The 25,625-nt window shown below is 40.0% G+C and overlaps 1 protein-coding gene across 1 annotated transcript in view; it reads right to left on the bottom strand.

Annotated features, from left to right (window-relative positions):
- The window catches only part of fam193b (family with sequence similarity 193 member B), a 126,803-nt gene that overhangs the window by 32,366 nt on the left and 68,812 nt on the right, over nt 1-25,625 (bottom strand). Inside the window, exons 5-8 of the mRNA XM_028813733.2 lie at nt 21,876-22,281; nt 21,517-21,706; nt 18,646-18,879; nt 10,663-11,662 (exon numbers count right to left, since the gene is read on the bottom strand). Coding sequence (XP_028669566.1) covers nt 10,663-11,662; nt 18,646-18,879; nt 21,517-21,706; nt 21,876-22,281 — 1,830 coding nt within the window. The remainder of the gene's footprint in view (nt 1-10,662; nt 11,663-18,645; nt 18,880-21,516; nt 21,707-21,875; nt 22,282-25,625) is intronic.

Here is a 25,625-nt window from a genome sequence, read left to right on the forward strand (position 1 = left end):
TACACACATTGTCATGCATGTGCACCTGGGGCCACTTTTCAGGTTCAGCTGCTATCTTAAGCACCTTCTGCGATGTGCTTGACACTCATGAGATTTGCTGCCACTCTTCTTTTCGCTTATTCCTATTATGGAGTTCTTCATCATGTTCGATTATCAATGTACACAATATTTACACTTGATTATGACCTCTGAAAACCATGTTCATGTCTTGAGAGATTATCAACTGATGGGCTGCCAGGGACCATGTTTTTCTTACAATAAACATTCTGCTCAACAGTACAGTCACTTAATTACCTTATGTGATGTGCTTCATGCTTAGCAGATGTTGCTACTGTTCTTTACCTTTCTGACATATCACTTCCTCTATCACTTTAATGTAAGAAACACAGAACTGGCACTGAGAAACAGATAATCCCAAAATGTTTTGACCTAAAGGACATGACTTTGACACCTGAATGCTAACAGATTACAGTATGGAAGACCTGGCTTTAACAAGCATTTGCAAATGTATTGTTAATAACTTGTCTGACTATAAGTGTGAATGTAGATAATTTAAGAAATTTGAAATATTTAGTTGAAATAAAGTTAACATATTTGTATCTTAGGTGGAACAGCAGTGCATAATAATTAGCACTGCCACTTTACAGATCCAACATACTAAGTTAAAATCCAGTAGTACCTGATTGTCTGCAGGGACTTTGCATGTTCTTCAAGTGTCTCTGTGCTGTTATTCAGGGTACTATGGTCATCCTCCTACATTCTCAAAGCTGTGCAGGTTTGGTTACATTGCCTCAGTGTAAGTGTTACTATGATGTTATTATGTATGCGAGTGGACCCTGCAATAAATCAATACCCTGACCATACCCTTTTCCTGAATTGCGCCCACGCTGCCAGGATTACTCACTTGCACCCTGCTACTCTGAACTTGAGTAAGTGGGTTTGAGAATGACTATGGCTATTATTAATTTGCTACTGAACATACGTGTTTTATTTGAGATTAACACGAACTATTACAAAAACCCTGCCTCGCAGTTAGGAGACCCGGGTTCGCTTCCCGGGTCCTCCCTGCGTGGAGTTTGCATGTTCTCCCCGTGTCTGCATGGGTTTCCTCCGGGCGCTCCGGTTTCCTCCCACAGTCCAAAGACATGCAGGTTAGGTGGATTGGCGATGCTAAATTGGCCCTAGTGTGTGCTTGGTGTGTGGGTGTGTCCTGCGGTGGGTTGGCACCCTCCCCGGGATTGGTTCCTGCCTTGTGCCCTGTGTTGGCTGGGATTGGCTCCAGCAGACCCCCGTGACCCTGTGTTCGGATTCAGCGGGTTGGAAAATGGATGGATGGATGAATTACAAAAACCAAATGATATTTCTAAAATACCGTAAGAGAAAAATTAGGTGTACTATGTTATAATAGAGAAAGGTATTCTACAAAGTCCTAATTGTTCTGCTGAAATTTCCTTTTCAGTTAGGTGGCTGCCTTAGCTGTGGTTATACAGTAGAGAACCGCAAAGACGCAGTTCAGAGTTCGCGGCCTCAGTCATTCGCGGGTTTTTCCTTAGAACCTATCTAATTGTTAGCGGAAACCGCAAATATCCTTCGCAATTTTTATGGCTTTTATTGTGGCAATACTGCACTGTAGAGAGACCAGCAAGCAACTGTAGAGGAAAACACGGCTTGGGATAGTGAAAGTATGTGTTACAAGCTCCTGTCTGTCTGCCTTCTGTTGGGTTACCTGTACTTATTCGTTATGTCCTGGATCGTTTTGTGCGTCTGGATTGTCTGCTGTCTGCCTGTGTACATGAGGACTGTAAGTGGATTCATGAACATCCTGCAAAGAAAAGAGCACTCCTGAACCCATCCACCCATCTTCACCATTTCAGGAACTAGCGGTAGGACTATCTTTACATTCCCATTCAACATGCAGATCTCTGGACTATCTATTTTCATCATTACATTTCATCCGTTGCCTTTTTTCATAAACGTTTTTCATGATTTACTCTGTGTGTTTTGCTTGTACTTTGTTGTATTTAATGTGCAATCGCCATAAGGGGAACAGGGGTGGTATCGTTGTTTTCATTTATTTCATTTGTTTTCATTACATTCTTTATTTGCTGTTTGATTACCGGTTTGCTTTGTTTTTGTCTCTGCTTGTTAGTGTGTGCGGGTCGGGCCAAGGCTGGGTGCATCCCTGGAATCTCCACCATAAAAATAAATAAATTGCCGTCTTCTCGACGGTGTGAATCTTAGCAGCACTGGATCACTACAGCGTTATTCATTTCTCTTTGCTGCTGATTTGATTGTGATGTATCTCCAGCTGAGTGTTCTTGTGTTTTCAGTTTTGTTCCTCTTAACCCTTAAACAGCCACAACCAGCTATAGTCGTTTCCCAGTGCCATTTGCGAGCACACAGGAGCTGATCAGTCAGTGCCGTACATTCATTGAGCAGCTAGCTCATGACCACTGCCAGCCCCTTGCGAGCAGGGGGCTGAACGCACCCCTAGAAGTCATGGACACTCCTCAAAATACTCCTCTTAAAAAATGCTGATAGACTACTTTCACATTGCTCCCTTACGGCTGCTCTGTCGCGTGATGCTATGCATACTTAAAAGCCTGAGCTTGCCATATGTTTCTCTCTCCTCCCCCAGACATCCTCTGCTCCTGTTGCGGGTCCCTCTCCCGTTTTGCTCCCATATGATGTTTGCCTATTCTTTTAATCGAGAACTAACTGCATACTGAACTTGTTTTACTTCTGAAAGAGACATGTTTGTTTGAAGTGTTTGAATGAAGTTCCTGTCTCTACAATCTCCTGTGTTTCTGTGCAATTCTGTAACCCAAGCGTGACACCCTGCAGCCTTACTATCTCTGGGATTCCACCACTGCACTAGACTAGCCTGCCAGCATCAGCGTTTACCTCTGTGTGCTTGAGTGCAGCCAGTTCAAGCACAGTTGGCTGTGTGATTTACTGAGTTTCATCCATTGCGTCAGTTGCACCTTGTACATATTGTCCAGTAGTTTTTTTAAACAGTTTATACAGTTCATTAGCAGTGTGTAAAATCATTAGTGTTGCAGTAATTGTAATGCTCTTTGCATGAAAAAAATGTGTTCCATTAAAATTTCACTTTCTCTTTGTGAATTGTGACATTTACTTAAAGTGCAGCAAAAAAGTATTTGGCATTCATGGACGCATTAATCCCCAAGTATGTGGCAGTTTAAGAGTTAAAGCCCCAAGGCTTCTGGCAATAAAACGCGCTTGCATGAATTACAGTACATATAGTGGTAACATCGATATTTTACATTCTAGCACTGCGTGTGACATATCAGTACAGTACTGTACAGTATGCAGGTTTATCTTTACGTTCTTTTTTTTAAAGAAATGTATTAAGCTGAGTTTGAAATTGAAGTGTTTTGGGGGCATATTTAAGGTTTAAACTATAAAAATAGCCATTTTTTAACCACATCCAAAATTCACGGTTTTTCACAATTCACGGGTGCTCTAGGAACGTAACCCCCACGAATTTTGGGGGTGTATTGTATATACCAGGGGTGGGCAAATTCATTCCTGGAGGGCCGCAGGTTTTTGTTCCAACCCAATTGCTTAATAAGAAGCACTTATTGCTCTAGAAACACTTCTGCTTCATTTTAATTATCTCCCTCGTTAAGATTATGAACCCTTATTGCTTATTTAAGTCTTAAACAGCTGCATTCTTGGTTTTTAATTGCTTCTTATTAGCAATAAGATGCAAATGACAAAAGAAACCAGCAGTTATCCATTTTGCTTGTTACCCTTTACACCTGTGTGTATTTATCGTGCACTATTTGATTTAATTAAATACTTGGAAGGAAAGAGAAGAGAAAAAAGTGAAGGATTGAGAATTATCCATCCGTTTTACACTTCAAAGTATTTGGATGATATCGTTAAAATGGAAAAAAAAATCTAGGATATGAGATTGACTTGACATAGCAGAGTTAAAGCACTAACAAGCCATGAAACGTAATTATTGGCAAGGATTGTTTTCTAATTAAGAAACTGGGTTGGAACAAAAACCCACAGCCACTGCGGCCCTCCAGGAATGAATTTGCCCACCCCTGGTATATACCATTGATTTTCTTGAAAGTTACCCTTGAACATTCTTTATTTGTTTTCTATGTTACTTTACAGTTTCAGGTTTAAAGGCATTCAGCCCATCATAACCATTTCAAAGAAAAAAACATTTCATAGAAATGATTATTACACATCTCAGTGAAGCTACAAGTTGGAACAGGATGGTTCATCAAATAAAAAGGATGGAAATGAAATATGAATTCACTAAACAAACCAAGTCAATTTTAGGTTTTTGTTTTCTACTTGAGCACAAGAATATACTTCAGCCTGTTTTTAGTTTTCAATAACAAAATTTAGTTGAAGTTCTTCTAAAGTTTAGTTTAAACAAAAGGCCTTGACTCCTGCTGTGCAGTTGTACAACTCTGCTGATCAGCAGCTCCATGCTCAATTCAAAAGCAACCGAACCTATGCACGTGAACTTAACAAAACAAACACAATGAAAACATATTATTCATAAGTAACAAATTCGGAACAATTATAAAACAGTCATTTTATAAAGGCTTTGAATATTCTTGCAACAATCAAGAAAGATAGCTTACTGAATAAATATGAGCCTGAAATTCACACATTGACAGTCAGAATTTTCACAAATTACTCAATTTGTGTGGGATACCCACAATCCTGCACCGAATTTCAAGTCCTGCTTTATGTTATGTTTCGTAATTGAGGACAGATTGAAATTCCCGGTAATTTAAACAACAAGGCTGCCATTAAGTCAAGTCAAGTTGGGGAGCATGCACTGGTACAGTGCGTTGCCGCACCCACTACACAACGAAACAACTCGGGATCCCGGTTTGCAACCTCCCAGGCAGACACGCGGTCCAGTCCCACCCTCCACAAATGACCCTCTATCTGCTGCAGCCAGGTGTTACGTGGGCAACCCCTTGGTCTGGTCCAGCCACTCGGGTCCCCAATAATGAGGATCTTACGAGCCGGATCACCGTTGGGGAAACGCGCCACATGGCCGTAGTGCCATAACTGATGCTCCCTCACAATGCAGGTAATGTGCCTCATTCGGGACTCCATCAGCAACCACTCATTCGACACAAAGTCAAACCAATGGTACCCAAGGATTTTCCAGAGAGACAGAGTACCAAAGGAGTCCAGTCTTCGTCTCAGGTCACTGGTTGGCGTCCATGTCTCGCAACCATATAGCAAGACAGGAAGCACCAGGAATCTAAAGACTTGGACCTTCGTCCTTTTGCATAGATATCAGGAGTAGTGCTGGGCGGTATACTGGTTCATACCGAAAACCGTTTTTTATTTTTTTATGATATGGATTTTTCTTATACCGCAACACCGGTTTAAATTGCCTAAACGACGTTCGGAACGTGGCGCAGCGGGAAACTGTTCAAGTGGGGACCTTTTTCACTGCTACACCGCTAAACACAGATTTGTTGCACTAGGGCTCTTTTTCACTGCTACACCACCAAATAGTGGGCGGTAGCATAGGAATGCTGCGTGGTGAAAATGGACAGAGAGCCTGGAGATACATTAGTTTTAAAAGGTCAGATGTGTAAATACTGTTTCTATACTACTGGATAATACTGCAAGCCAAGATGTACTTGTTTTATTTGTTTTCAATACAGTGTAATGTACCTGGGTACTGTGTAATAGTGTGAATTTATTAGATTTTCTCAAACCCCATCATAAGTTATATAGCACATTAAATGCTTTGTGTTAAGTGATTCTTAAACTGACTTCTTCTTGCACTAAGAGGAGGCGCCGGCAGCGATCGTCGCACAGAATACATTCACTTCATGATCTTCCTTCTCTCTGAATATTTAGAATGCTAAAATAAATATAATTTTCATGGTGAAATGCATTAAAGCATGCATTAATCATATGGGGGCACGGCGGCGTGCCTGCCTTGCATTTGCATGTTTTTCTGGTGGGTTTACTCGGCGCTTCAGTTTCCTTTCAAAGTCATGTAGGATGTGGGGTTTTGTTGTGATATATTGACCCTGCTAGTGTATGTTTTGCTTTTATTCATCCTTCGATGTGCTGGCGACTCGTTCAGAGATGGGCGCAACTCTGAATGGATGGCATAATTAAACATGTATAACGAAGATATTTTTAAAGTTCTGAACACTCTGTGGGCTAAGTTTATAACTAGTTTTAATTTCACAAAGACGTTTATCGTGTGGTGATTGGTTATGTGGTGAAAGAAAAAGGAAGGCTAGGAACTGGGGTTTTGGTAGCCTACGTCAGATAGAGACAGCATGCATGCAATAAAGATAGCCTGTTCAGAAGAACATGCATTGAATTCTGTGTTCATGTCTCCGACCAGCAGATCACAAACCCAACATTTACACAATATTTAAGTTAAACCTGTGCGATAGCTATTCATACATCCAGTTTTTTGGAGCCTCGTCACACCTGCCATAAAGTTCTCTACACTGAACATACACCTGGGGACCCCTTACTGCGAGGGAGCAGCACTACCGCCTCACTACCGTGCATGTGTAATACCTGCTTTAATGCATTTCATCGTGAAAATGATATCAAGTATTTATCTTAGCATTCTAAATTTTCAGAAAGCAGGAATATCATGAAGTGAATGGATTCTGTATGGTGATCACTGTCTTCTCTTAGTGCGGAGGAAGTCAGTTTAAGAAGCGTAGTGATTAACCACTGGGTCGGGGAACGTAACACAAAGCATTTAATGTGCTGCATTAATTTATGACGGGGTAAATTTAAGTAATTGATTAAACATTGATTTTAGGAAGAAGTTTAGTTTACGACATTCTACTTTAATTATGAAGTAAACTATGAGAATAAAGTGGAAATGTCGACTTTAATCTCAACATAAACAGCGAGAATAAAGTGGAAATGTCGACTTTAATCTCGACATAAACGGCGAGAATAAAGTGGAAATGTTGACTTTGTTCTCGACATATAGTTTGTTTTTTTCTTCCCAGTATAGCTTAGCTTGAAGCAAGGTCCATATTAATGCAGTTTGCCTAAATGATGGTTCAGTTGGTAAAGATGTCATCACCAAGTTGCACTTGTTTTATTTTATTTTAATTTGGTGAATACTGTGTAATGCACCTGGGCTTGAAGTCTTGAAGTAATAGTGCAACTATCAGTAATAATACTATTATTTATTTTATTGCTATTATTTATTAGTTTAAATATTATGCAGTTTAATGATGATAAAGTTGTTTAAAAAGTCACTTTAACGTGTCAGTGGACAGAGATTGTTAACATTAACAGAAAGTGTAGTTGGTTTACAAAAAATATTTACTATTTATTCCTTTTCTAAGACATATTCGGTGCAATACAATTTTTGACAAGCACTTCTGGATATTTTACTAAGTCTAAATGCCTCTTTGTATGGTTGAAAATATGTTGTCAAAATTATAGTTTGTTTTTGCAAAATTTGTTCAATAAAATGGTTCTATATTTTGACTGCATCTGTCATGCAATGTGATACCTTCTCCATTAGTGCCACCCCCTTGAAAACTATCACTTTATGGGGCAATGCAAAACTGTATTAATACTTGTGTGCACATTAAAATGTTTTTTTTGTACAATGTACAATACTCTTGACAGTGGAATAGGTTATTCTTAGACAAGTAATTGCAGTGGAAAATGTGGTTAACATCCACTCATGCATGGGGAAAAAAATACCGTTGAATACCGTGAAACCGGGATAATTTAGAAAAATACCGTGATATAGAATTTTGGTCATACCGCCCACCCCTAATCAGGAGCGCCACACACCCCTTTCCAGCAACCTCATGACCCCCCTAAGCTCTCCCAATCTGTCTACTGACTTCATAGGAAGAGTCATCAGAGACATGAATGTCACTGCCAAGGTAAGTAAACCTCTCAACAAGGTCGACACTCTCTCCGCAAACAGACACCCTGCTGATGGCTGTGCCCAAGAGTTCGTTTAAGGCCTGGATCTTGGTTTTTATCCAGGACACTCGCAAGCCCAGACACTCAGACTCCTCGCTCAGTCTCTCGAGCACCCCGATCAGAGCCTCCATTGACTCCGTGAGGCTACCATGAAGGCGTATATTTATTTTTCTTGTGGACACTACACAATTCTGTAAAATAGGCTGACGCATGAAGGAATTTGCCAGATGTCACTTCCATTTGTTATTGTGTTGCAATAATGAAAACTAATAAAAAAATTTTTTTTTTAAGATAACTTATAATTTTGTATTAAAAGTGGAAAGTGGTCACATTTAAAGAAAATTATGTAAGTAAAACTTTGAGATGCATCAAGACGCATTGAAAATCACTTTATAACTACATTGCATCGTGCGGTGTCTTATGATCACAACGCTGCATACTGTGATACAAATATAATTAGGTTGTGGATTTTAGTTATTGAGAGCTTGTTGCAACAAATATGGCAAACAATAGCAGGGCAAAACTGATGAAAACTTGGATCAGACTGTCATGAGGATAAACTGCATTTTTAAAAGTGTAACTCAAACGAACCCAAATAATATGGCAGAAAGTACATATTCATGCAAAAATTATACAAACAAAGAGGCAGTCCGCCAAAGATAGTCATTACTGCATTGAGGCTTGAAAATCAGGGGGGTGGGGGGGTGCGTGGGTGGAGGGGAGAATGTGGTAAGCGAATGTAGGCTGTTATGAACATGCCTCTATAAAATGCACACCCCCAATGTATGTAAAATGTTGGCACATAAGCACTTGCAGTGTAATAGTGATTAGTGTTCTTAACAATTCCTGCACATAAAAAAGTAGGCAAAAGCCTTCATGAGAAGAATATAGTTAACCAATTTAAGTTCCACTAATGATTTCCTAAACTGATTCAGAGGAGCATTCAACAAAACCTTTCTATTAAACAAGTTCTTCTACTGTTAAAATTATTTCAATGTCTGTAAGTATTTGTTTAACATACAGTGCATTTATAAAGTATTCACAGCGCATCACTTTTTCCACCTTTTGTTATGTTACAGCCTTATTCCAAAATGGATTAAATTCATTTTTTTCCTCAGAATTCTGCACACAACACCCCATAATGACAACGTGAAAAAAGTTTACTTGAGGTTTTTGCAAATTTATTAAAAATAAAAAAACTGAGAAATCACATGTACATAAGTATTCACAGCCTTTGCTCAATACTTTGTCGATGCACCTTTGGCAGCAATTACAGCCTCAAGTCTTTTTGAATATGATACCACAAGCTTGGCACACCTATCCTTGGCCAGTTTTGCCCATTTCACTTTTCAGCACCTCTCAAGCTCCACCAGGTTGGATGGGAAGCATCAGTGCACAGCCATTTTAAGATCTCTCCAGAGATGTTCAATCAGATTCAAGTCTGAGGTCAAGAGCGCTCTGGAGCAGGTTTTCATCCAGGATGTCTCTGTACATTGCTGCAGTCATCTTTCCCTTTATCCTGACTAGTCTCCCAGTTCCTGCTGCTGAAAAACATCCCCATACCATGATGCCGCCACCACCATGCTTCACTGTAGGGATGGTGCCAGGTTTCCTCCAAACGGAACGCCTGGCATTCACTCCAAAGAGTTCAATCTTTGTCTCATCAGAGCAGTGAATTTTCTTTCTCATGGTCTGAGAGTCCTTCAGGTGCCGTTTGGCAAACTCCAGGTGGGCTGCCATGTGCCTTTTACTAAGGAGTGGCTTCCGTCTGGCCACTCTACATACAGGCCTGATTGGTGGATTGCTGCAGAGATAGTTGTCCTTCTGGAAGGTTCTCCTCTCTACACATAGGACCTCTGGAGCTCTGACAGAGTGACCATCGGGTTCTTGGTCACCTCCCTGACTATGGCCCTTCTCCCCCGATTGCTTAGTTTAGATGGCCGGCCAGCTCTAGGAAGAGTCCTGGTGGTTTCGATCTTCTTCCACTTACGGATGATGGAGGCCACTGTGCTCTTTGGGACCTTCAAAGCAGCAGAATTTTTTCTGTAACCTTCCCCAGATTTGTGCCTCGAAACAACCCAGTCTCGGAGGTCTACAGACAATTCCTTTGACTTCATGCTTGGCTTGTGCTCTGACATGAACTGTCAACTGTGGGACCTTATATAGACAGGTGTGTGCCTTTCCAAATCATGTCCAGTCAACTGAATTTACCACAAGTGGACTCCAATTAAGCTGCAGAAACATCTCAAGGATGATCAGGGGAAACAGGATGCACCTGAGCTCAATTTCGAGCTTCATGGCCAAGGCTGTGAATACATGTACATGTGCTTTCTCAATTTTTTTATTTTTAATAAATTTGCAAAAACCTCAAGTAAACTTTTTTCACATTGTTATTATGGGGTGTTGTGTGTAGAATTCTGAGGAAAAAAATGAATTTAATCCATTCTGGAATAAGGCTGTAACATAACAAAATGTGGAAAAAGTGATGCGCTGTGAATACTTTCCGGATGCACTGTATAAGTTAAATCTTCTAGATCAGATTAGGCCTGTCAGCAACATATTCAGTTTAAAGTGACCAGCACACCTCACACAATGATATATTTAAGATGCAAGTTCTCAATATTTTGAGGAGGACATTCATTGCAAGCTAATCAACTTAGAAAAGCAACATATTGCCAATGAAAACAAACATAACACACTTACCTATAGAGCTGTTGGACCTGTCCACCTTATTTTTGTTCTTTTTGATCTTGTTCTTAGACTGCTGACAGGCCTGAACTGTCGAAATATGAGATTTCATCTCTGGTACACAACCTCCCTTGGGTCCTCCTTTTGTGTCTCGAGTCTCAGCACAGTTCCTTTCTAGCTGCCTGCAGCCACTAGAGTCCAAGCTGCCATTTAAACCCTTAACTGCCATTGCTGGGCTCCTTGGAAGCTCCACAGAGGCTGTTAGGCATTGGACTTGTGATTTTAAGTTAGGCTTTGAGCTGCATCCTGTTTCAGAAATCTTGAACAGTTGATCTTTAGCTTTCTGACTTTCCATCCCTGGGACGAACTTGTTGACCTTTGATGACTGCTGTTTTTTGCCTTTTTTCAGCTTCCCACTGTTTCCAGTTACTGTGGTTTCTTTAGAGTCAGAACAGTCATCTTTGTTCTTCATGCATGACGAAGATGAGGCTGTAAGAGAAGATGAGTTTGTAGGACTGTGGTTCCTTTCTGGTGTACGTACACGAATAAGTTTGGACAGATTTGGGGTGGCATTCAGCCTCCGGACATCATCACTGGCACTGCAGTCTTCTGAAACAGGGTCCTCCCTGCCATTGACCAGATGGTTTTTCAGGCTACCTAGAGTCAGTGGTGAAAGGTCTAAGTCAATTTGCTGCTGGTCAGAGGAACCATTAATATGTGAGAGCAAATGGTTGCTATCAAGTGTGGCCGCTTTCTTAGGAAAGTCATTTACATCCAAGTTGAGGTCATACATGCTAAAAGAGGCCCTGATTGAGTCTTTAATGGTATTTTTAATTTCTTCAAGCCGACTAGTTAGAAAACTGTTGACTCTCTCCAGCTCCCTCTGAGGCCACTCAAGCACCCTATCACTTTCACCGTCTCCAGTAACTGCTTCATTAGACTGCTGGCCAGGAGGAGGTAAGCGTACATCTGGCCTTTGGCGGTCCATGCTGCACTGCTGAGCCTTTTCTTTTTCCTAAATTGGTCAAAAAAGAAAAAGAACAAATTAAAATTGCATTTCCTGAGAGGCAAAAGATTTGATCAGAACAGCCGCAAGTATCTGCTAGACCTAAACTTGGTCTATTTTTTGGAATAAGCATTGGCAACCTTGGAAATATCTGTTACAAAGGTGGCTTAAATTGGATTTTTTTTTTTTTAAGTAAAACCATTAAATAACAAGTATGGAATGGTTGTTCTCAAGTAGTGGTGCATGTTCTTAATGCCTTATTCGCACACAGTCTTTACAGCATTGAGAGCCAGGGGTATACTTCTCCCCCCAAAAACTTGTGAATCCATGAAATAATAAAGTGATCTTCATGTCTGATTGCAAACAGCAGCTTTTTCATTAAGACTGCAAAATTTATACAACTGCAGTGCTTTTTATGACCATAACGTCTGTGTCTGTCAAGAAAAAAAATATGCAGATCTCTAAGCATAGTTCACAATCTGTTGTCAGTTCGCCTTTATACCAATTCCCCAATAATGCTCCTTTTAAATGGCAAAGGAATACAGACAGATTAACAATGTTATCTATGAGAGAAATATACTAGAAAGGAAAAAGTTCTGGGTGCCTTAAGAGATTACGTCAGCTAGTGTCTTTTTGCTGAAGTCAAAAACATTCTACTCCAGTGCAGTGTCTCCAAGCAGGTATTAAAAACTTTACTCAGCTTCACACCCATCCGCATCATGAAAGATCTAAGGACATGAATGACTGTATCTCCATTATGGCTTACTATCATTCTCTAATGATCATACTGTCACTACTGTTGTGCAAAAGTAATCACCCACTCCTGCTCAACATATTTCTCTAGGGCAGCAGTTTTCAAACTTTTTGCACCAGGGACCCTTATTATATTCCGAGCCCCTATATTGAACAAGTAAAATTTTATAACGTAAAATGCAATCAAAATAACGGACATACAAGTTCCACAGTACCTTCTTCACTGTCACGATGACTACTATAACGGACAATCATAAATGAACAAGTAACGCAGAATAAATTTTCATTACGCCCATGTGCATGCAATAATTATGGAACAAAGTCATTTTTAAGAAATTATTAGGGTACCATTGGTTTTGGTTAACACTAATAATGTCAGTGGGAAGGATGTGCTTGCTTTGATTTGCACAAACTGTCAATTCTCGGTGCTACATTTGATAAGCTCACAAGCAAGTCACTTTCAACGGCCAGTCTGGATCTGTACTTGCTCTTCATATTTGTAAGTGCTGAAAATGCTGTTTCACACAAACATGTTGTCGCAAACGGTAACAAGATCTTGACTGCCTTGTCGGATATCAAGGGATACTCAGAAGCCACACTCAACCAAAAAGATGACAGTGATTGCTGCTTGAACTTATTTTGTAAGCTGCAATCGCATGACAATTCAGCTAACTCCTCTTGCTCGTGCCCAGCGAGGTCAGTCAATTCAACATCAAAAGGACTGCGGACCCAATCAAAATTAGCAATGTTATCATTCAACAAGTATTCATCAACATGGTCAGCCAGCAACTGCAAATGCTGCACGACATCGCAAATTATGAGATCAGCATTGATCAATGAATTGTTGCAGATGTAATCATCCAAGATTGGAAACATGTCTAAAACCTTCTTGTTAATTCTGGTTTTCCATATACTGAGCTTCTTCTTAAATGCTGCAATCTTGTTGTAGCTTCTTAAGATGTTTGAATCTCTTCCCTGAAGTGACAAGTTCAGCTCATTTAGTAAGTTGAATATATCGGCTAGATAAGCAAGTGTGCCTAGCCAAATGTTATCAGCCATGACTGAAGCTAGGTCAGCATTACATTCCGTCAGAAATACCAGTAGTTCTTCTGGAAGTTCAAATACACACTGTACAATTTTGCTTTGTGATAGCCATCGTACTTCTGTATGGAGCAAAAGATTTGAATGCTCAGTCCCCAATTCTTCACAAAGAATTGCAAACATGCGAGCGTATACTGATCTGGTTTAAATCAAATTTACAACTTTGATGCAACCAGACAAGACTTCAGATAGTGTTTGTGTCATGTTCTTTGCTGCCAGTGATTGCCGATGAATCATACAATGTGTCGCTGTGATGTTAGGTGCTTCTTTCTTCACACGCGCCACAACTCCAGAATGCTTCCCGGTCATAGATGGTGCACCGTCCATGCAAATGCCTATGCATTGACCCCATGACAGACCTGACTGTAAAAGGAAATTGTCGAGCACTTTGAAAACCTCCTCGCCAGTTGTTCTACAAGGTACTGGATGACAAAAACAAATCTTCAATCATTTCCCCTTCCCAACAGTATCGCACAAAGGCCAGCAGTTGTTCCTAGTTGGCAACATCGGTGATTTCATCCAGTTGTATTGCAAAATAACCTTCTTTTAGTCTATCAATTAGTTGCGCCTTTATCTCATCTGTCATGTCTTCTATCCTTCTTCCAATTGTGTTGTCAGACAATGGAATTCCTTTCAGTTTTGCAGCGCATTCTTTGTCTAGAAATGTTTCGCACATATCAACTGCAGAAGGAAGAATTAAATCTTCAGCAATCGTGTGAGCTTTCTTAGCACAAGCCACTCTTAATGCCACCAAATAGGATGCTTTCAGCAATTTTTCATTTGATATCAATGACGACTTAAAAAATGTTGTCTGCTTGATATATTCTTCTTTCTTTGGAAAAATATTTTCGGTTTGCCAGCTAAATCAGGATGGTTCTGCATTAAATGCCTTTTCAATATGGCTGGTTTCAAAGCTTCATTTGACAAAATTTTGTTACAAATCAGACACTGCGGTCTATTTGAATTGAAGCACATTCGACAAAACCAAATTTAACATAATCCTTGTCATATTTTCTTAACTTTGGTGTTGGCTTTCTGTTGCATTTTGACAAGTCATTAGCTTCTGATTCTGAATCGTCAAAACTGACGTCTGTTTCGTGTAACGGCAACTCCGTTTTCTTACGCTTCAAAAACGTATTCATTCCCTACCTACGTAGTAAACAACAAAATAGTTATTTACTTAGGAACTACAGCGAACGTGAACAAAATAGGCCAGTTACGCCAGTAGACGGAGTAAATTATAGTATTACCATATTATTAAACACTCTGGCCATACGTTTTAATTTCGACAACAGACTAGAATATGTCTTATTGAAATTTGACGTCACTGTAGCACGCATAGAATAATTAAAACCAGCATCACTAACATTACTAAAATACTAAATGGTCTGACTCGGTACCGAAGGGTGTGTTCCACCTCAGAGGGATTACACTCCTCAGCCTCCCTGGAAACGTCTATTCGGGGGTCCTGGAGTGGAGGGTCCGTCGGATAGTCGAGCCTCGGATTCAGGAGGAACAGTGTGGTTTTTGTCCTGGTCGCGGAACAGTGGACCAGCTCTACACCCTTAGCAGGGTCCTGGAGGGTACATGGGAATTCGCCCAACCAGTCTACATGTGTTTTGTGGACTTGGAAAAGGCATTCGACCATGTCCCTCAGGGAATCCTGTGGGGGGTACTCCGAGAGTATGGGGTACCGGACCCCCTGATAAGGGCTGTTCGGTCCCTGTACGATCGGTGCCAGAGCTTGGTCCGCATTGCTGGCAGTAAGTCGAACCTGTTTCCAGTGAGAGTTGGACTCTGCAGGGCTGCCCTTTGTCACCGATTCTGTTCATAACTTTTATGGACAGAATTTCTAGGTGCAGCCAGGGCGTTGAGGGGGTCTGGTTTGGTGGACTCAGGATTGGGTCACTGCTTTTTGCAGATGATGTTGTCCTGTTTGCTTCATCAGGCCGTGATCTTCAGCTCTCTCTGGATCAGTTCGCAGCCGAGTGTAAAGCGGCTGGGATGGGAATCAGCACCTCCAAATCCGAGACCATGGTCCTCAGCCGGAAAAGGGTGGAGTGCCCTCTCAGGGTTGGGAGCAAGATCCTGCCCCAAGTGGAGGAGTTCAAGTATCTTGGGGTCTTGTTCACGAGTGAGGAAAGAATGGAGCGTGACATCGAAAGGCGGATCGGTGTGGCATCCGTAGTAATGCGGGCTCTGCATCGGTCTGTCTTGGTGAAAAAGGAGCTGAGCCGCAAGGCGAAGCTCTCAATTTACCAGTCGATCAATGTTCCTACCCTCACCTATGGTCATGAGCTATGGGTAGTGACCGAAAGAATGAGATCGCAAATACAAGCGGCTGAAATGAGTTTCCTCCGCAGGGTGTCTGGGCTTTCCCTTAAAGATAGGGTGAGAAGCTCAGTCATCCGGGAGGGGCTCAGAGTAGAGCCGCTGCTCCTCCGCATCAAGAGGAGTCAGATGAGGTGGCTTGGGCATCTGATCAGGATGCCTCCTGGACGCCTCCCTGGTGAGGTGTTCCGGGCACGTCTAACTAGGAGGAGGCCCCGGGGAAGACCCAGGACACGCTGGAGGGACTATGTCTCTTGGCTGGCCTGGGAACGCCTTGGGATTCTCCCGGAAGAGCTAGAAGAAGTGGCCGGGGAGAGGGAAGTCTGGGCATCTCTGCTCAAGCTGCTGCCCCCGCGACCCGACCTCGGATAAGCGGAAGAGGATAGATGGATGGATGGACGGTACCGAAGCGTTTCGAAAGTAACGGCGATAATTAACAAGATGCTGCATTATTATGGAACTACGCAGTGTTAATTAATGAATATTTCACAACGCCCTCGCAGACGCCCGCCGTATCCACCGCGGACCACAGTTTGAAAACTGCTGCTCTTGGGTACATATACACAAATTTTTTTTTTAATATAGCCAGTGTTTTGTTTGATAAAAAAATGCAAATGTAAATTAGAGCTGCTAGAAAAAGTCTATCTTAAATTATTTGGTCATCTCTAGTATAGCTGTGTAAAACAAAAATATCAAGAGAGCTGTATGAACTAGCAGCAAAAAATTATGGAAAAGCACTGCTTGGGTCAATTTTTTTTTTTTTTTTAAATGTTATTGATTTTATTGTAAACATTCCATTCAAATAGATCAATGTTTACAAAAAAATAGGATTGAAAACAAATCAACCCCCAACCCTGAGAAAGAAAGCATGGCCAATGGACTAAAACTTAAAAATAGTAAAAATAAATAAATTGATGAGTTTATTAGGCAGATACAGATAAATGCAGAAGAAAATGAAATGGGGAGAGAATCTACTTCCTCAGCGCTTTAAGAGTTTATTCTAAAATATTATTAATTAGATCCTGCCAGGTTTTGAAAAAGTTCTGCACAGATCCTGTAAGTGAGAATTTGATTTTTTCCAATTTCAAATAATATAAAACATCAGTTACCCACTGACTTAAAAGAGGAGAGTTAGGATTCTTCCAGTTTAGCAAAATAAGTCTGCGTGCCAATAGTGTAGTGAAGGCAGTCACACTTTGTTTGTCCTTCTCCACTTTAAGAACATCTGGAAGAACACCAAACATGCTTGGGTCAATTTTAATTAGAGATTCATCAAAGAAGCCAAAAGATATGCCCTAGGCACGGAAGTTACCAATGTGGATATAGTACAAGTTCCTAGTCCTCAGTATTATATAGTGTGGTATGCCAGTTTCTATATACAAAATCTCAGAAGTGCAAGAAAAACACAGCTCTGGAAGGACTTGCAATTTGCAAAAAAAAAAAAAAAAAAAAAAAATCAAGATCACACAAGAGTAATAGCAGTCCATAGGTATGCTTCATTAAACTGATGGAAGATTTCACATGCACCCCAAACCACACTCCTTAAGATTGATGCAAATTGTTTTTGGTAATGGCCATTTTTTTTCAACAGAGATCTGCAGTGGATACTTTGAATTACTCCAAACCTTGGCAGTAAAACTACATAAGGAAATGTTTAGAAGACAGGATGACAGCACACTGATAAGCATATTGCCTCATACAAAGCTAATGTTTATTTCCTTACAGAAACAAATTCTTGAACATCTTAGTCAAGGCCTCAACTAACAGTTATGGTCTTATTCTTTAACCATAAATGTTTCACTATATAGTGAGGAAGTTGATTTATTATTAATTTTCAACACAAAATCTTAAAATCTCTAATAATATTCTTCTTCATTACCTAAGGAATGAATGGTATGTATGCATATTAAAAGTGATTTAAAATTTACAGATCTCCTTAAGTTCTACAATTTTTCATGTGACCTGACTTAAATATAAAGTTGTTTTAATAGGTGACTTTTATAGTTATGTTGATAGTCAAACTGCCAACCTCAACAAAAGCTTCCACTGCTCCTTTAATACATTTGGTATTCCAAATTATAAGTTAGATTTAATTAATGTCTTTCCCCTTTGTTGACTGAACTATTATGTGGCAATTACAATGAGTGCCTGATACTAAACATTTGAAGTTTGTTTCATCATCTGTGTCCTGTAAGAGGGTTTGACATTATATCTATTTTGAATCAAGTGAACTGAATTTAATAAGGGATATATGAATTTATCAGTTAATCAAACAGATTGACTGTCTGATCAATTTGCAAGCCCGCATCAACCATCCCTTTATGATTAATTAAAACTGTTTATATAAAAAAAAAAAATCCCCTGAGCTGATGACATTACAACTCAAGCCAAATCATTTAATAAAGGAAACAAAGATGACATTTTTTTTACAGACAAATCCCTGAAAATAGGAGATTCAATACACAACTGTATGTACAGAAAATCAATTTGTATAATATTATAGAGTTATAGATTAAGAGTTATAGCTACCAGCTTGTTTTGCCTATAGAATATTCAAATTCAAATAATTCAACCAGTAAAAGCAAAAAACCGCTTCTAATGAGAAAACTAAAAAAAAAAATCAACAAGATGCTCCATCCCATCTAACTGAAAGAGGTTTTCCACTATTCCCTGCTATGATACCACTCTTGATCAAGGTGCACCAGGAATATAAGGCTTATAATCATTTACATCCTTCTGTGATGCAACTTAAGTTTTCAAGAAAAAATAGAGATGCACAATTCAATACATAACAGTCAGATTCTTACCTTCTTTTTTTGCTTGTGGCGTGCACGTTTGGCAGCCTTAGCACTATTAACAGGCTTGGGCTCAGTACTATTGATGAAGTCAAGCAGTTCATCCACATCTCTGTGATCTATGGCACTAGGCATAGTCAAGTCAGAATCCTGCCGCTGGGGGAGCTCCTCTTTTCGCCGAGTCAACCGCGATCTAAGCTTTTCTCTAATTTCTGCATAGTTCCGACTTGTTGGGGCAGCAGGTGGCTATAAAAAAATATGAAAAATTAACATTTCACACACAGGTGGCAAAGGCAAATTTCTACAATTACTATTATTACTGACAGCCATGGTGCAACCTATGGACAATTTGTCAATAAATAAGTGACACTGCTGTGGTAACAAAGAAATCCAGAAGATAGCAATGCTGTGAAATCTACTGTCATTTTCCTAACCACAAAAGAACTATTATTTGCTGGTCTCAATTCAACATTCCATGAACCATTTGATTAAACAGCTATAATAATCAATTCAGAACAAGTAACAAAACAGACCTGAAACTACCTCCAAAAATTAATTTTGAACCACACTGCATTTAATTGACAAGTATTTTGTTAAATCCTTTTCCATAAATTTCCTTTTATAGAATAAAAGCTACATGAAAGATGCATTAAAATGGTAAATATGAACAATGCACATAAAGTGCTTCTATTAGAGAAAGCAGAGGTTGTTCATTGGGCTGTTCCTTACAGGCAACTTTAAATTACTTTCTTGGAAAAAATATTTCTGTTATAAATGAAGAAAACAGCAGCTTCCAAATTTTATTTAACACTGTTGTCTTAATTTATTAACAGATACATCGTCCCCTCTCCATCATCCCCAGCAGGAGGCGCACTCTTCAAGAACATTTAGCCACAGGCTCATTCTACCACGATTTGCTAAGAAGTGCTTCTGGGGATATTTTCTGCCCACTGCTATCAGGTAATTCAAGGCTTCCCATTCTTCCAATTCATTTTGAAATTTCTGCACAATATATATTTATTTTATATATTTATTTATCGATTGATTGATTGGCTATATTTGTCCTGTGAGTTAGTATCATTTTATTTTATGATTTTGCTGATGTATGCATCAAAATGTGCCTTTGGGGTTAATAAAGTTTATCCATTCTAATGTATTTCATTTTGTAGAAACGCAACAGTGAAAAAAATAAGGGCAAAGTTTAAAAAAGGCAAAAAGAATGCCAACTGCAAAGAACTGGGATTTGCCATTGTTGCTGTTTTCTATCTGTCTGCCTATATATCTATCTATAAAGTGGGACTTGGCTATGTCAATGCTACCTCAACAATACCTCTTTTTGAAACTGGTACCAGTGATTCTCAAACCATCAAAGGGACCCATCCCCGAGATCATATACTAATATACCCCACCCACCCGCCACCACATGTAAAAGTAATAATGAACTGGGAGGAGGAACAGGACACTGACTAAACTACTCATTGCAACCAATGACGATAACAGGAGAGAGCCCCATCTCTATGCAAAAAGAAAAAACAGTTGAAAAAGGAGCCAGAGCAGGCTACAGGAGTTGGAAGAATCAACGAGTAATAAACAGGAATGAAAAGACCAAACGTGCATAAGTCGTGATAGTGGGACGGTATGCTCTGGGGCCAAATGAAACATCAGAGCAGCCACCAGGGCATTTTCTATAACCATAACAATGGAGAAAAGGGATGTAATTAGTTAAAATTAAATTTTTTTCTTACTGTAACATCGCTTAAAGACACTATTGCTTTTTTTCATCTTGTAACCTTTAAAGAAGAATAAACCTGTCTTTTTTATTATTTCCATAATCGATGTTGTCCTCCTTTCTCCTCTACCCACATGTAGGGTCACTACAATAGGAATGTAATTGTACTGTGTACATGAGATAATAAATCTGAAATAAACTGATTACACTATATACTAAAGCAGTGCCTTACATTTTTGACAAAAAGCCAGTGTCATTGTCCACCTGCATGCACATCAAACACTGCAAACTCGCAATACCAATCAATACTTAGCTTTATGTGCTTTTTGCAGCATGTCATGTGCATGCATGATAACAGAAGGCAAAATATGGGCTATAGCCATGCCATAATGAAACATAAAAAATGATTATTTTCTAAAACATATGCTGAGTCGCTTTTTTGTTTAGAAGATGGTAGAAGGAAAACAACTGAGGACTGAGTATGTAAAGGTAATTAGTAACTTCTAGTTTCCTGTTGCTAGACACTTATTTAAATCTATCTTATGATAAGGCAGATCTAATTTTAGAAAATTGTGCCAAAATGGTATTGTGATTTGTTGCACTTTTAAATGTAGTTGGAATGAATCACCTTTAAATCGTCATAATAACATTACCAAATACTGTTATGTGTGCCAAGCTGCAGCAATCTGTGAGACAACAAAACTACTGTACCCCAAACTAAAATGCCCACACACCCAACACACCTCATCCCCAAGGTGATGGTGTCATACATTGTCAATGCTTTGAAATGACTAAGTGAACATTTTAGATATTGCACTGTCCTACTGTGATCCATGTTATGCTTTTACATTTATATACAGTAATTTAGACTAGCATGACTCATTTTAAAGTTATGTCTATGTAAGTAAAAATGAACTTTCTAGCTTTCTAAAAGTGTTTATAGCACCTTGCATCTACTGTTTTTTGCACAAAATTCCCAATATATTTCTCACAACTCTTGGAACCTACCGAATTTGCTCTGAATGATTTGCAAACGTTGCTTTATAGAGGCAGCATTTCCCTAAATGCATAAGTAAAAGTTTAAATAATTGCTTTAAATGTTTGATATATAGCAAGTATGTTATCCAAGTGGGATGTAATAAGTCTAGGCATACCGCATTATGGCCAAAGAACTCGCAATAGCAGCAGTCGCAGTACTTCCCATCCTTCTGATTGTTAGATGAAGAAGCACAAGAGCTTCTTTCAGAGCTGGAGTCCTCATCTTCGCCCAGCCCTTCCTCCAGCTCACAGGGTGGGTGACACGAAGTGCAGTTTGCGAGTTTGTGACTTTTGCAAGTCTGATCTCTGTTGAAAGACAAACACTGATGTCATTGTAAGATTTACCTTATTTGCTTTCAAAAATAGGCACTCAGGAGATTTGCACATTTTCAATTGATATCCACAAAATTGACTGTTTTAATCAATGGCATTTCACCAGAACCAATGTGAGAAATATTTAAAGAAATTTACTGACCTGCAGGCAACAGAAGGTAAATGTGCTGTACTTGAAGGTGCAACGGTGCCATTACTATGTCCATTGCATGGATGACTGCATGCTGTTGTTGGGGGTGGCACTTTTGGGTGTGCTGTATTTGCAGTAGGAATGTGGGTGTTTTTGCAGGTTCCAGGCTTATGTATGGAGGAGGCAGGAGTGTCCGGCACAGCTGCCATCTTTGATACTGGCACATGGAGGTTTGGTACCAAAGGGTTAAAAGGAACATGTGTGCCCATCCCAGGGGAAGAAGTTACATGAACATGCTGACTAGACATCTGCCTGGGTAGAGGAATAGCGGAATGCTGTGCAGAAAGACCAGTTGGACTGTTTGGTGGCACTGCTAGGTCCGAGTGCTGATGGTGTTCAGAAGAATGAAAGGCTTCACCTGTAAGAAAAAATTGTTTTCTCATCTGAAAAATGAAAATACATTTAAAAATACAGCAAAGACTCAAATACTTAAGATTAGTAAAATAAGTACAAGAATTTAAACTTTCTTGCAATGGTGCAGATTTCAACTGGTTAGTAGATCAATAAAGAGATAGTGAAAAATTTAAGACTACTTAGTTTAGGAAGCAAACAATTCCCATTAACACATGTGAAGACTATTATCTAATATCTATAAATAATAAAAAATCTCATCAATCAATCGCAGTAAGGAGACCTGGGTTCGTTTCCCGGGTCCTGCCTGCATGGAGTTTGCATATTCTCCCCGTGTCTGCGTGGGTTTCCTCCGGGTGTTCCGGTTTCCTCCCACAGTCCAAAGACATGCAGGTTAGGTGCATTGGCGATCCTAAATTGTCCCTAATGTATGCTTGGTGTGTGTGTGCCCTGCGGTAGGCTGGCGCCCTGCCCAGGGATTTGTTCCTGGCTTGCGTGCTATGTTGGCTGGGATTGGCTCCAGCAGACCCCCATGACCTTTGTTAGGATATAGCGGGTTGGATGATGACTGACTGACTCATCAATCAATTTTCAATAAATGTTACAACTTTACAAACTCATTGCCCACATTTGTACTATATCAAGTTATGAGATACGCAATCGTTCATCCCCTTCCCCACCAACACACACACATACATCCCTACAATAACATAATAAACAACTCAAGACATAACTTACAATCATGTAGACCTCACCAATTCCTACAACAGATAAATCTAACTTCAGGTTTAAAAAAAAAATCAAATACAAATGCAAACAGGTTGTATTTTCTCTTTACATTCTAAACTCAAAATATGTGATAGACAACCGCAAGTTTAAAAAAGTAATTTAGAACCATGTTCAGCAGCACTCATTTGGAGTAACAGTTTTCTATATAGGTTTATAACTCCATTACTGTACATTGGAGGAATTCTGACCCAATTCTTTATAATATTGCTTCATTTTATTTTATTACAAGGGGGCTCTGCCCCCTGCTCGCTTCGCTCGACTACCCCCGGCGTTTTGAACCCGTGCCCGCTGGTCAGCCGTAGTTTCAGACGCGCGTTGTAGGAGCTTGCGTTATTTTGAACCCGTGCTTGCCCTGCTTCTGCGGTTTGAGACGCGCGTTGTAGGCGTATATCCGTCAGTTGAGCTCGTTCAGTTTGAACCCGTGCCTGTTTTGCCTCTGCAGTTTCAGACGGTGGATAGGAAGTAAAGAACGCATTGTATGGTAAATCACAAAGATTTATTGGAATATCTCTTTATATACAATATTTGTAGTAAAGATGGTTTGTTGTCCTTGAATGATTTTTCCTTGGTATTGGAGTATTTATAACTTTAAGTTTAATGTCAGATGAACACTGAACTCATGAGAAGGCTACATAAAGTTGTCCATGTCCAAATACGCGCTCAGAGAGGTATATGCCAACTTTGTCCATGGTCTGTGCTTGGGATTTGTTGATTGTCATGGCAAATGCAGGTTTACTGGGAAATTGGCGTCGCCCAAGTGTAAATGGCAATTCAAGGGCAGAACTTGTAAGGTCAATTCTAGGAATTAAAACAGTATTGTCAGTATGTGATCCTGTAAGTATTTTTGCTTCAATAACATTGTTTGTCATGGTGTTGATGACTAAATGTGTACCGTTGCATAAACCCTGTTTAGTATTAAGGTTTCTTAATAGCATGACAATTGTTCCGATTTTAAGGTTAAGATTGTGTTGTGGCAATCCGGCTGGGTTAATAGTATTCAGATATTGTAAAGGGAAATTAAGATGTTCAATGTTGTCTTCAGGATCAATTTTGTCAGTACTTAGAAAGAGGCGGCTTTCTCCAGGAAGTAATGCAATGACTTGGTTATTTATGTGATCAACATCAATATTCTTCGGACATAATATAGCCCGTCGCGTTAACAGTGGTATCTGGTCTATTGTTTTGGAGGCGTGAGCGCAACTCCATTAGTTCTTCCTTGTTTAGCGTTAGTAATATGGTTAATGGATGCACTTACTGTTAATATGTAGCGTTTTCTGTGGTTGAATTGTTAAAAATGTATGACTGTAATGTGATGCTTAACTTATGCTGTATAGTCTTCATGTGTGAGGATGACGAACCTTTAATACAGAGTGTTCGTTTATTCTTATTACCCATCAGGTGTTGTGCCTGTGTCTTGTGTGGTTACACTGTTAATATTGTATCACTGTAATGTGATTCAAATATGTTGTGGAGTCCGTATTTGTGGGGTTTCTGTACTATATCGTGTTTTTGCTTGCGGGTTATTAGAGGTGTATGGATTATGCACGTGTAGTGTGTTTGCGTACTGTCTGGCGCTTTCCGTACTGCAATTGATTTGTGACCCTTTCTGGACTCCGTAGTCTGTCCCGTTTTACTCTGGGGTGGCGTATTATGTCGGGTTTGATTTGTGAACCTTTCTCGACTCCGTATTCTGTCCCATTTTACACTGGGGTTGGGCACTGACTTCTGTTGTTTGTGTGGTTATGTCGTTTGTAGTCTCCATGGACTCCGTAGTCTGTGGGGGGGTTTGTGTGGCACACCAAGCAGCACATTATTGCTAACTGTACTCGGCAGTAGTGGCACGCACAATATGGCGGTGACGCCTGCGCCCTCACTATGCATTAGTGCCACTCACAATATGGCGGCAACACCTGCGCCTTCCGTATTATGTCGGGTTTCACCATGCTGTGTAGGCGCCTTTGCCTTTCGTACTTTCCCGCGCCTTCCGGGTCTGCCTCCGCTGTGTGGTGTGGACGTTTAACTGTCATTGTTTCCGCCTTTATATTCTGTCCCTCGCTGTGCATGTGTTTCGTGCCTAGGTTTTTTTGAAGCTGCTGCATTCCAGTTTTCATCATCTGTAACCTGCTCTCCATGTGTTTGGCCCCGTTCTTTAACCTCTTTATGACGTTTTAATTTGTTTCCTACTCTTTCTTTTATTTCTGACCTCGCTTTATCCTGCTTGCGGCATGTCAGACGGTTCGTAGTCTCTCCCGTTTTGCTCTGGGGCGGGGGGGGGCTTTGTGTGGCGCCTGCGCACTATGTCTCCTGCGTCCATATCCGGTTTACCATTCTCGTTTAGTAATATGGATTATGTAGCTTTTCTTAAGGTTTTGCCAAAATCAACAGGCCTACAGTTTGGACATTTGATAATGTCATTCTAAATTCTTGATACTGTTTTTCCAGCCATTCAGTTGTAGATTTGTTGGTTTGCTTAAGATCATTTTTCTGTTACATCATACAGTTTTAAATAAGCTTCATCTTTTGGACAGATGAACTTACTTTTTCCTTTATAATATGACTTGC

The sequence above is a fragment of the Erpetoichthys calabaricus genome, chromosome 11 (assembly GCF_900747795.2).
Source record: "Erpetoichthys calabaricus chromosome 11, fErpCal1.3, whole genome shotgun sequence".
NCBI classification, from domain to species: Eukaryota; Metazoa; Chordata; class Cladistia; order Polypteriformes; family Polypteridae; genus Erpetoichthys; species Erpetoichthys calabaricus.